Genomic DNA, 12,507 nt, shown 5'->3' with positions numbered 1-12,507 from the left:
TTTTTTTACAAAGGTTATGCCCTATGAAACAGTGAGTTTTTCCAATTAGCTGATCAAACCGAATGAATTGTACCCATAGTTATGCTGCTTTATGTCAAGCAGAAGAAGCTGTAACACTTCTCAGACTCCAGCCAGAATGGGCAGAATAGGTAGAGGCAGTTCATTCTCCTGTGATTAATTGCTAATTTTATTCTCTGAATCTCAGAGAAACAAGATTTGCATGCAACTCTGCACACATCTGTATTGTGTCTTCTCTAACGAGTAACAAACCACATCAGACTTGAGGATGCCTAATGAGACCTTAGCTTTGGGCCTGAGCTGGGCAGCCCTGATGGAAGGCCAAGTACTGTACCATGCCTCTCCACTGTGTTACCACAGCATTGCTGTCTCCAGTTAGCTCGTGGCTCACAGGGCTTGTTTGGGTACCTGCAAGGCTGTGTGAGAGCAGGGGAGGGCATTTTCCATGCCTAGTACTTTAAAAGTTGAAGTGCCTTCATGGCCTCCTCAGTGTCATTGCCACAGTTTAAATCCGCTTCCCATCGCCGGGAGGTTGGACCTAGGGAAGCCTCCCTGTGCTACCTCAGCATGCTGTGTTAGTCGTAGCAGGCTGCCCACTGCCTTTGTGTGGTTTCCACTTGTGAGACCTTCTCCTCGCGTGGAAGCTTTCAGGCCTTCTGTTGACTGTGTGCTCACAACTGACTTCCAAATTACTCTGTAGTATTTAGAAACTGGGTGGCAATAAATGGACAAACTTCTTTTCTTTTGCTAAGAAAGTTCTACGCATATTAGGAAGTAGTATTTTATACTCAGAGGTAGCAAAGAGAATAGGACAAATACAGTCAGAAACCCAGCTGTAGCTGTGCAGTGAGTGCTGTAACTGCTTGTTTTCTAGAGCTTGTGGTAGAACTTTTTTACATTTCCTCTAAGAATTTCTAATCTTTCTCTGAAGAGGTGGTCAATAAAGGACCAGATAGTAAACTGATTATCTTCCAAAAAGCCCATTTGTTTGAAATTCTTTCCGTTGAATTCTGTCTTCCTTTAAAAGTGTTGGTAACTGATTACGTTGCAGTGGTTTGATTCCCTCACCAGATAGTACACTGAGGTAAGCCAGGTCACTGACACTTCAGCTGAACTTGGGTAATGCTAATCTGTAGTTTGAGCCTGTGGATTAATGTTCAGGTGTGTGGTTTTGGTCATTTTGTCAGGGGTTGGTTACATAACATGTTTTCCTTTTGCAAGTTCACGGTGTCTCTTGGGATATCTCTGACTGTGCTTTAATGGCTTTTGTACACATTCCAGCCCTGCTGCTGAACTTCCTGTTCTTAGCGCAGTGGGTTTTCCTAGAACGCTATTTTGAAGCCTGGTAAACAGAGCGGGCTGATTGGCAGGAAGTCAGAGGGATCTGTAGATTGCTGTGAAGTGTGACGAAGTGCTTCAGCTAGTACTGCACTCTCAGCTCGATCTGATACTAGCCAGTATAAGAAAGGTAGTCAGTAATGAACAGTTCCTGATCTTCTTCTGTCAAGTGTTAGAGCTAGATTAGGACAAGCTAGGATTGTATTGTATGCAGGGAGGGCAGAAGCAGCTTATTTGCCTCTTTCCTAGATTTTATTGAAAATTCAACAATGGTACAATTCAGAGAGAGACCTGTCTACCTCTATTCATCTCCTGTCTTCATACCTTCCAACTTCAGGCATTGTCAGCCTTCGGTATCCCCCCGCAGCGAAACGGCACCCATCCCAGTTCCCACTCAGCTACGTAATTACCAGCGCATAGAACAGAACCTCTCCTCTACTGCCAGCCCTGTATCAAACCCCCACGGATCACCAAGGTGAGGGTTTTTTTTAACTCCTTTTTCTTGGTTCTAGTTTGTGCTTGTACCCTGACAGATGTCTGTGGTTTCTTGCTGATGTAATTTTTTTTTTTTCTGCACAAAAATATACTAAAGAGACATTTTAATGATAACAAGTAATAGTCCTCCACAATCTCAAGATTGTTGGATGGGTACTTGAAATTTTTTACAAAAACAAAACAAGCTTGTTCTTTCACTCAAATGAAACCCAAGAAGGTGAAAAGATGAAGTCTTGCTTTTTTATTCTTCTTTGTGTATTATTCGACATTACATCATAAACTAGAAAGTCAGTAATAAGTTATGTTTTGTTTTCACACATGTAGTGATGAGATGAATGCATTGTTCTGTAGAATATCAAGGAAACAATTTTTGGCATGCTAGTTAACCAGCTTGTCTTATTACAAAGCTCTAGTGTGCCAGACTTATTCTGTGCTCTGTGGTCTATAGGATCAGGATGGTGAAGGTCAAAGACTCAGAAGCAGACTACGTGGAACTCTGGAGATCTTTACAAAAACAAAACCCATGGTTCCTTGCATTTTTTCAGGATCTCTGATTTTGTAGTAGTTGCTACACTTGGGGAAGTGCCTTTCTCTTAAATAATCAGTTTCCAGTTATCTGACCTGTATACCAGACCCAATATGGAAACTTTGTCATAATCTGTGTTGACATAAAAATGGGCATTTGTAGCAATACATTTCACTTGATTGTCAAATTAAAAATTGGGTGATCAAGTTGTTTGAAGATTAGGAATCCATGTACTAAGGGATATCTTGTTTTAATTTTCTCCAGTTAACAGACTATTATGGCATTGAAAGTTAAAAAGTCAATGTGAACAAAGGGAATTAAATATTGCTTGTTTTCAGTATGGGAAGCTTAGCTTAAGTTATTGGCTTAATAAGCTTCAACATGATAGCTTTCTCTTTAAATATCAGTATTTTCTTTGACAGATCTTTATACTTCTTAGGGGATTCTTATCTCCTTATCCACAGGATCCACAGTTACTATCGTGTGTGTAACCATTCTTTTCACCTTGTTAGAGCTGGAGTTGTGAGACGCTCAAATACTAGCCCAATGGGCTTCATGAAGATGGGCTCCTGTTCTCCAGTACCAGCTGACACTGCACAGGGTGTTGGGCGCAGGCTATCCACAGGATCTTCTAGACCATATTCTCCTTCACCACTAGGTAAGCTTGTAAATTCTTAGCCATTAGTGAAGGTTTATCTGGAACAGTAATTCAGAACACTAATTCTTCCTTGAAATTTTCTTAAACCAAACTCTGCCCAACCAGGTCACATTTGCAGAAATAATTTCTGTTAAATGACCAACAGAAGTAAACTAACTAGGTTTTATTTTGCTTTACCTTCATTTGTAGGTGAAGTATAAATTCACATTTTGATTTTGTTTGCATAGTTGGAACCATACCTGAGCAGCTTGGACACTGTTGTTGTGGACAACTTCAAGGACATGAATCAAGGAGTAGAAACTTCTCAGGTGAGTGACTTTGGACAATGTCACCAGTAATATTTTGATAGAGGTTGTACAGCATTTTGTGAAGGGGGTGGCAAGCCAGTGCTACATTAGCATGAGTTAATAGGAGACACTGGGTAAGTGGTGCACTGAGTTTCTGTAGAAACTTAGCCCAATTGCGGCTGTATCAAGACACCTTTCCCCATAACTAATTCCCTACACAGGAAGAGAGCGACTGAAGTTTCTTTTTCTCAAGGCAAAAAAGCAACTCTGATAATGTCTGTGTTTAAACAGGGATGGAAGTGGATGGATTATAATGAGTGGTAGTAACATGCTGCTTGGAATCTGGTTTTGATAGATCAGGTCTGTCATGCCAGTCCTCAGAAAAGGGAGGAAGAACTGCCAGTGTACAGCGTGCAACACGTTTTCGTCATTGCCTTAGGAGATTGACTGGGATCTGATGTTAGTCTTGCTAAGCATTCAGTAAGCTTTGCAAGTCATAAATTATTACGGCATGCCAGCAGAAAAAGATCAGGGAGAAATAGGACTTGAGGATGTTCTGAGACTGTTAAAGATGGAATTGCACTGTAATGCCCAAAAGGACTGGGCATAAGACTATGCAATTCAGCAGCACGTTCTTTTGCTCTATGCACGTTTTGGGTGCATTTTCTTCTTTATCTGAAATACTAGTTAGTAGTTATACTCTTTATTTTGACTTTCTAAGAGGTGGTGTTGAAACTGCATTGTGGGTTTTTTCTCTATTTAAGCACTTTCTAAAATGATCTGGAGATAATAGAGCCTTTGTTTCTTGGAGTAGCCATATTTCAAATATCTGGGAATGGTTTCATCCATATGAAATAAGTTCTATGACATGTCTCAAAAATTGCCTTAATTGCTATGCCATTGGCAGTCTCGGCAAAAGACAATGAATGAGTGAATCCTCAGATTTGAAAAACTCTTCTCTTAAAAAAAAAAAAAAAAAAAAAAAAAAGAAAGAAAAGGATGCACGTGAAGAGAATAAAGAGAATACAAAACAGTGTGTATGCTTTTCTTGTTGCATCTTGTTGGGGCTCTTGTTTTAGTGCCTTTTGCCAGTGTCAAACTGACTTGTACTTGTAACGTACCACAGCACTGTTTTTATGGCTGTAAGGGTTTTTAATGTCTCACTTCTAAATCTGTTTCCTGCATTCTTTTTCTACTTGACTTTATTTCTTAATTTCATATGAATGCAGTGGTATTTCTATTTGTGGAATACCACAAATTGCAGCAAGTCTCTTTCTCAGCGTTTGAATGGGTATGGGAAGCTGTCTTTTGCTTCTGGGTGAAGTGAGGTCATTTGTACTGAGTTTTTCTAAGGACTGAAGATGTCTGTCATAACGTAGCTTCTGAACTAATTGAGTTGCTCTTGCTGCCAGTGGCAGCAGAGGACAAACTTCTAATTCAGAAGCCTTCCCTGTGGTGGCAGTGACACTAGAACAGTAACCAGTGAGCTTTAAGACTGCTTTCTGAAACGACAGGTGAGGACTTACAATGCTATGAGACAAGCAGAGAGATTTCAAACAAGCAAATTCTTGGCTGGGAAGTTTAATGAGAAATAGACTTGATCCTCTGCTGGAGCTGGAGGCAGAAAGGCTATTCTAAAACATACTGTTTAATGGAGTGGAATGAAATCAAGATGAAGTAGCTCATTTTCAAAATCTAACTAGCAAAAGCATAGGCTTAAGAAGGTTGAAAGGTGTGTCTTAAGAGCTGGGCACTTTATTGAGCAAACTGCAAGAAGTTTGTGATATTTTTCTGAGCATACATTTATGAAACAAGAGCCTATCTCAGAAGATTGTCTTGGCCAGCTCTTAAAAATCTTGTCTAGTTAGTATGGTCAATTTAAGTTTTGCCTTTTTTTTTTTTTTTCTTTTTCCTTTTTTAAAAAAAAGTGAGTGAAATTGTCACTGCAGTGTCAGTTCTTTGAGTTTACAGCTGTGGCTACAAAGCTGAAGTCTTATGTACTGTTTGTAACTTTGCACAGTTCCTCATCATGAGACATAAAAATATCACAAGGAAGAGACCATTTCATCAAATTTCAGGTTCCTTATTTTTAAAGAGGAAGGGCACCTTTGAGTAGGTGAGATGTTCATAAGATGTATTTCCCCAAAGCCCTGTTTCAATGACTGCTTATAGCTCTTCCATTTCCATTTGCTTTAGGAGAAACTTTGCACTTGCACTTAAGTGTGGACTTCCTTTGTACATAGTAAGCTTTTGAAAAAGATTCAGTCTGACAGACTACAAAGTAAATGACTGCCCAAAGTAATGATCCCAAACTGTTCCATCTGAACAATTTGGTTCTTTCTGGTACCTAGTTTTCTTGCAGGAACCGTGAGATGAGCTGCCTTTTGTGTCTGCAAATGAAGTCATTATGTACAAAACAAGTCAATAACATGCAATGTCGCATTCACACACTTGTTTGCAAGAATATAATTCCAGTACTTGAGAACCTCTATTCAACCTAGAGTCTTGGTGGCTGCACTTGAAATTTCGGTATTGGTTATGCCATTCCTGCTGAATCCAACCACTTTATTTGTCTTGATGCAGGTTGCCAGAGGTACTGCAGCTGCCAGTACAGCTGTCACCCTGAAGTCTTGCGTATTTGGCAGCTTGAACATCTCATCAGTGTAATGTAGCTTTAGTCCAAATATCCAACAGGCTAAATCCATTCTCCTTGCCCTCTAGTGAGTTGATGATCAAACATATCTCACGATATTTGCAGTCCCATCTCCTTTCAGTTTAATGTTGATCTCCGACATTTGGGGCTTCATTGATACATTTTCCAAGCACTGCAAGTAGAATTTTTCTTCATTGTTTTTCATCCCCACAGGTTCTCCAATACCACCATCTCAGTCTCCACAGTCACTTTTGATGGGAGCGAGGTTGCAGAGTGCTCCTACTCTCACAGATATTTACCAAAACAAGCAGAAGCTCAGAAAGCAGCATTCAGACCCAGTATGCCCATCCTATGCTGGGTATGGATACAGTCATTCTCCACAACCAAGTAGGCCAGGTAGCCTGGGAACATCACCTACTAAACATATGGGATCGTCACCTAGGAGTTCAGACTGGCTGTTCAAAACTCCATTACCAACAATCATTGGCTCTCCTACTAAGGTTTGTTAAGTTTGCCACTGTCAGTAAAATGTGAAGTGGTAATACACTGCCTGAAACTATTCCCAAGAATATTTCAGGATTCTAACTTTGGGTTTTTGTGTTCTTGGTCTTGATTCTTAAAGGCAACAGCTCCTTTCAAAATACCTAAAACTCAAGCGTCCTCAAACTTGCTGGCCCTGGCTAATCGCCAGGGCTCGGCAGATACCCCGTTGCAGCCTAAAGACATCATTGACCCAAGGGATTTCACACACTTCCACTTGACCCAAGGAGGTGAAAAGCAGGGAGGAGAACAGCACAGTAAAACTACGTTTGGCAGGTAGGCATTGTAGTATTTATAACCTGTAAAGCTGGGTAGGTAACTTGGCAGAAGAATGTGCATTGTACGCATCAACTCGGAGGGGAAGAGCATGCAAAAAGTGAGCTGTGAGGAGATGCTGAGGTTTGGTATATACAACAGAAACATTTTGTGCTGTGTATAAATATAGCATGGACTTCCTGGAGTGCTTTGTGTTGCTGTCTAAGTTCCCTTTTGTTTTGATTATCTGAATACAGAATTTCATTGCTTCTGTGAAGCCTATTCAGGTTTTGCTTGAAAATCTATATGACAAAATTTGCAATATGAAATTTTAAGAGAAAAAGGTCTCTATTTTTATGGTTAGTTCTATTTCAGTAGGTCCACGATGAACAGCGAGATTTCAAGACTTTCTGTACTTTTGTTGAAGAATTCTCTGTAATAAATACCAAGAATCTGGAAGTCATCCTTAGTTGCAAGTTAGATAGGAAGATCTTACTAAAGATCTTTGTTGTGAATTCATATGTTTTTCTGTCTAGGTCTGTTAGTACTGGGAAGCTATCAGATCAACAGGTAAAGACTACCCTTGGTGGCCAGTTATACCAAGGCAGTACAGACAGCCTCAATACAGAGCGACCAATGGATACAGGTAAGGAACAGATTGATACATCCAAGCTGTCTTTATGTGCTAGGTTTTTTATGGAGTGCCAACTAGATACAGCTCTGCTTCCAACTTTGATAATTGATTCTGACAATTTTTAGCCTCAGTACAGAAGGCTTTTTTAATCTTTAAGGGGAGATGCTCCATTTCTTTAGCATAGCTTTAAAAATAACCAAGACAGGAAAATATCTATTTCTGTTCTAAACACAGAAATATCTCAACTGTCTATACTGGCTAGAGGGGTTTGGGGTTTTTTGGTTTGGCTTTATTATTATTTTTAATACAACATTTGTGGGTGTTTCATTTCCTAATTCCACCTTGTTTTCATATGAAAGCCAGTTTATGTAATTCTGGGTCATTTTTTTTCCTCCTCTCTCCCCTACCTTGTCCCTTCCCACAAGTGTCCACCAGAAGTTCTCCCCTCATTTTTGAGCAGACGGAAGGAGTTCTGCAGACAGGGCTGGTCTTTAGTCTCCAGACCTGTCATGGTCTGCCTTTAGAATTTTTCTGTTGTATCTTTTGCTGCAGGACTGGTGGTTTCCTCAGGCTCTTAGAGAGAGCCTCTGTTGCTCTTCTCTAGGTGAGAGTAGAGCGGAGAGAGACTGAAAGTAAAAAGATACATGTAGACTGCATCTTGACTCTTTTTGTGTCCACTCAGCTTGTTTTATTTGCTGGCAGAACTTCTAACTAGTCCAAGTCATGGGTCTATGTCAAAGCATGTTGTTTTGTAGTGCTCCAATTTGCTGTATATAATTACTTACTGGTACGATTATATGTAATAGGGACTAGTTTGCTGAAATTTCTCTTCCAGCTCCAGCAGGGGCCTATGGAATTGCAATGGCACCTCCTCCCATGGGAAGCGGGGCAAGTTCTCGGGCTGTCATGTTTACTGTCGGGTCCCCTCCAAGCAGCGCCACCCCTCCTACCTGCACCCATATGGTCCTCAGAACAAGAACCACCTCAGGTAAGGCTTTCTTGACAACTGTAGACTGTTCTCAAACATAGTATTTAGGCTTGCTCACTTCTTGGGCCAGTAACCTGATTATTGCCTTGCACAGTAGGTCTTCTAGGCCATACAGTAAAAGTGCTCTGTAAAGTAGAGATTAGTATCAGATGGCTTCTGCCTTTTCTCTCCTAAAGAGCGGGGCAGAGGCTTGGATTTACAATACAGCGGTGTGTAACCTCCTGTGTACACAGCCTTACTCCAACACAGGGAGTATAATAGATCTATGACAAAGGTGGAGAGGAAAAGTTAGATTTCTGATTCTGCATTTTTGCCTGCTGCTGTGCATTGTACCAGAAACAATACACAAGGGGTGTGAGCTGACTGCATTTCAGCATGTGTCAGCTATGTTGCCAAGTATCAAAGATCTCAAGGTAAAGGCCTCCATCTGCTCAGGATGAGCAGGAGTCTGCAGCAGTGTGCTTTTGTGAACTATAGCACAACCTTTGGTCTGTACTGTTGGACTCTCTGCCTTGGAATCCTTGTCAGCCATTTCCCAGAATCTGCGTCATGAATCGTCACTGTTCATTACGGTGTAGCCTTTGCATTCTCTACAGAGTGATGCAAGGAACAATGAGGAGAGCCTCCCAAGAGTGAATCTGTGATGACTACTGATTTGTCATTTGCTATCATCCGCAGCTCCAGTGCTGCGAGATGGAACAACCTATTAGACTGAATGTGTGTGTTATTTTTCTTGTAGTTGGATCAAACAGTTCTGGAGGGTCTCTCTGCTCTACTAGTGGCCGTGTATATATGGGCTCTCCTCCTGGTATTTATATGGGTTCTTCTCCTCCGGGAGCCGAGGCAGCTCCGAGTCTGAAGTACATGCCTTATGGTACTTCGCCTCCCAGCTTAGAGGGCTTTATCACTTTTGAAGCTCCTGAATTGCCTGAGGAAACTTTAATGGAGGTATAAAAAAAATAATTTAATGTTTTATAATGTATAATGCTGCTAAAACAGAGACATGGTAAAAACAGGACTGCTCAGTGCACTTCGTAGTTTCCTCTTACTATGTCACGTATTCCTTCTCAAGATCTTGAAAATATTCCTGTATCAATTGTGGCCAATTTCTCTTTGGTAGCTATTCCTGGCATTTCATGTATTTGAACAGGTAACCAAAGGAACATGACTGCTTTTGTTCACCAGAGCCTTCCAAAGAGGCCTCTGTTTTAATGCCAAGTCTCTGGATGTGGGTGCTGACAGTAGCAATATCCCTCTGGGCATTGTTTGTAACTGCTTCTTCAGAGTCAGTGGATGACATTAAATCCTACTTGTGGGAAGAGTGTCCTATATTTTTAAAGTGTGTGGAGGAGTGACACTTTAAAAACACAAATTGGGGTGGTCTTTCACCAGAATGCTATCCTGGGACTGTAAATTTCTCAAGACAGATTGCTGTTCTGTTTTCTCATTTACATCTTGCTGGAAGGTGTTTGGATCCCTATTGAATCTATACGTTATAACATGGATGTTTGACAGTACACTGTATTCTTCCCACAGATAGAGTTTAAAATGTATTTAGACCTGCATTACTAATGAAATTATTATAAATATTGCTAAGATATGTTTGATTAGTTATGAAGGCTTTTTTGGTTTTGAGCAGAGACTCTGCATGTAGTATCTGTTTTAGTCACCAAGCAGCAGTGAGTTGTTAGCTCCAATTGAAGTTTTTTAGTTTTAAATTGTAAACTTTTGGCAACAGCCACCTTTTAACACAATATAATTCTAGATCTAAGTGTAAATTAAAGTGAAGTAGATAAGCGTGAAGCTTTAGATTGGTTCTTTTGTAGGTATCAAGTCTGTTACGTAATAAAAGCCAAATGTTCCTCCTGGCTTCTCACACAAGTGCCGAGCATACTTTTGGATTGCTGATAATATAATAACAAGTAATATGTCCCACTTGTGATTCCTTTAGTTGCTCAGGTTTCAACAAACATAGAACTTCATGTCCCAATTCCTTTGGCTTTGTTGAAAGACTCTTAAGTATAAGCTACAGTATCTTGAAATCATTAATGAAGAGAGAACAAGTTGATATCCATTGATCTGTTTGGACCTATTTGGTTCTGTAGTTCCTAATGCTGGCTCTACTACGATGTGATTTCTGCATAGAATTGACATACCAAGAAATCCTCAAATGATTAGCAAGAGTTTTTAACTGTACTTGTTTGCCTTATGGCTTTTAACGATTAAATTGTTGTTGTCTTTCCCTCTGACAGAGAGAACATACAGATACACTGCGTCATCTAAACATGATGCTGACATTTACAGAATGTGTTCTGGATCTGACAGCAGTACGAGGAGGAAACCCAGACCTGTGTACTTCTGCAGTATCGCTGTATCAAATCCAAGAGAGCATAGTTGTTGATCAGATCAGCCAGCTAAGCAAAGAATGGGGGTAAGTATGCAGTCAAATAGTATCAAGAGAATTAGTGAATATTGAATACATCAAAAATGTATTCAAACTATGCCCTTTTTGTTGGGAGTGATTGTTTTACTGTATAGAATCTTTTATAGGAGTAAGTTTTTAACAACTGAAGACAGATCAGAAAGAGCAAAGGATAGACACACGTTTGCCAGCAGACAAATGAAAGGACAGTGTTTTCTGGCCTGCCACATAAGTTGGGGAAAGTAGTGAGGGGTTCGGGCTTGAGGTGCAGCAGTGCATTTCTAAGCTTGGAAACTTGTGTACCAGCTTCTGTTAGATCTGAGCCCTCATCTGTTCCTGTTGACCAGGCTGAAGCAGCACTGAGGTGGAGGTTGGGAAGGGGTGGAAGGAGTATCCAAATTTGACCTTTTTTCAGTGGAACCAATCAGCCCTAATACAAAATCAAAAGCAAGGAGAAATACGAGGAATTTGGAGTGGTGGGAAAGGGCAGTTCCACTTCCTGCCTTCTTCCTGAAGAAAAAAAAAAAAAAAAAAAACAAACAAAAAACCCCAACAAGAAAAAAAACCTGCAAAGTGTTTGCTTTTCACAACTGAGAATTCCAGGGGCATAGGAAATGACACTGTGAGAAAAGTACACCCAGTTGCTTGTGGTAAGACATTGACCTCGGACAGTTAGTCCCCACAAATAAGTGTTCCTTTTTAAAATGTCTACATTAAAGCAGTTTGTATTTGCTGCTGCAGCTACTAGATGAGCAGATGTACTCTCAACCCGTGACAGAGTGTTTGTGAAGGGAAGGGAGGGGTGGCGTTGCATTTTAAACATCTGTCTTCCTTTGCTGCTGGGTCCTGTGTAGGGTTGTGATTAAAAAGTGGTGTCTGCCCATGGCTTGAATGTGTTCAAGAAAGGTGTTTTGATACATAATTACTTTTTTTTTTTCCCCCCCCTTCCTAGACAAGTAGAGCAGCTGGTGCTGTATATGAAAGCAGCCCAGTTACTAGCATCTTCTCTGCATCTTGCCAAAGCACAGGTCAAATCGGGGAAACTGAACCCATCCACTGCTGTTAAGCAAGGTAGATGCAACATAATCTAATTTGCGTTGCTTGTGAATTTTCTTTGCTGATACATGACTCAAAAAGCTTAAGTTGCAACATTTGTTTGTTTTCTTCTGTACAAGAGAATAGTAGATATGTACAATTGCACAATTCTGATTGTAAACAAAGGTACAGCTAAAAACTGTTAAGAAATGGGCAGTTATTAACTTGGAATGGAAATTAACTTGATAGATACTTAATGCACAGAAGTGGCAGAGTAAATAAACATTAAAAGCACAAGCTTAAACAGATTGACTTTGCTAGTGCTGGGAAAAACTGAACTTAGGCTATGTTGTTAGGTTGTTTTTTGTTTTGTTTTGTTTTTTAATTTCTTCTTACCTTTCTTCCAGTTGTGAAAAGCCTCAATGAGAGATACAAATTCTGTATTGGCATGTGCAAGAAATTGACAGAAAAGTTGAATCGTTTCTTTTCAGACAAGCAAAGGTTCATTGATGAAATCAACAGTGTAACTGCAGAGAAACTCATTTACAGCTGTGCTGTAGAAATGGTAAGTCACTGCTTTTATCTAAATGATAGGACATTGAGATGAATTGTTTCCTTCTCTCACATACCTCTTCTACAAAACCAGAAAATAGAATGT

General features: G+C 40.2%; 1 protein-coding gene across 1 annotated transcript in view; it reads left to right on the top strand.

Annotated features, from left to right (window-relative positions):
• ULK2 (unc-51 like autophagy activating kinase 2) overlaps positions 1 to 12,507 on the top strand; it is a 41,027-nt gene that overhangs the window by 25,643 nt on the left and 2,877 nt on the right. The window contains exons 16-26 of the mRNA XM_052802852.1: positions 1,694 to 1,831; positions 2,890 to 3,035; positions 3,263 to 3,343; positions 6,189 to 6,475; positions 6,598 to 6,791; positions 7,307 to 7,416; positions 8,240 to 8,392; positions 9,132 to 9,340; positions 10,645 to 10,823; positions 11,767 to 11,885; positions 12,257 to 12,414. Of these exons, the coding sequence (XP_052658812.1) occupies positions 1,694 to 1,831; positions 2,890 to 3,035; positions 3,263 to 3,343; positions 6,189 to 6,475; positions 6,598 to 6,791; positions 7,307 to 7,416; positions 8,240 to 8,392; positions 9,132 to 9,340; positions 10,645 to 10,823; positions 11,767 to 11,885; positions 12,257 to 12,414 (1,774 nt within the window). The remainder of the gene's footprint in view (positions 1 to 1,693; positions 1,832 to 2,889; positions 3,036 to 3,262; positions 3,344 to 6,188; positions 6,476 to 6,597; positions 6,792 to 7,306; positions 7,417 to 8,239; positions 8,393 to 9,131; positions 9,341 to 10,644; positions 10,824 to 11,766; positions 11,886 to 12,256; positions 12,415 to 12,507) is intronic.

This window comes from Harpia harpyja, chromosome 12, assembly GCF_026419915.1.
Source record: "Harpia harpyja isolate bHarHar1 chromosome 12, bHarHar1 primary haplotype, whole genome shotgun sequence".
Taxonomy (NCBI): domain Eukaryota; kingdom Metazoa; phylum Chordata; class Aves; order Accipitriformes; family Accipitridae; genus Harpia; species Harpia harpyja.
This window is presented reverse-complemented; position numbering and strand designations above follow the sequence as displayed.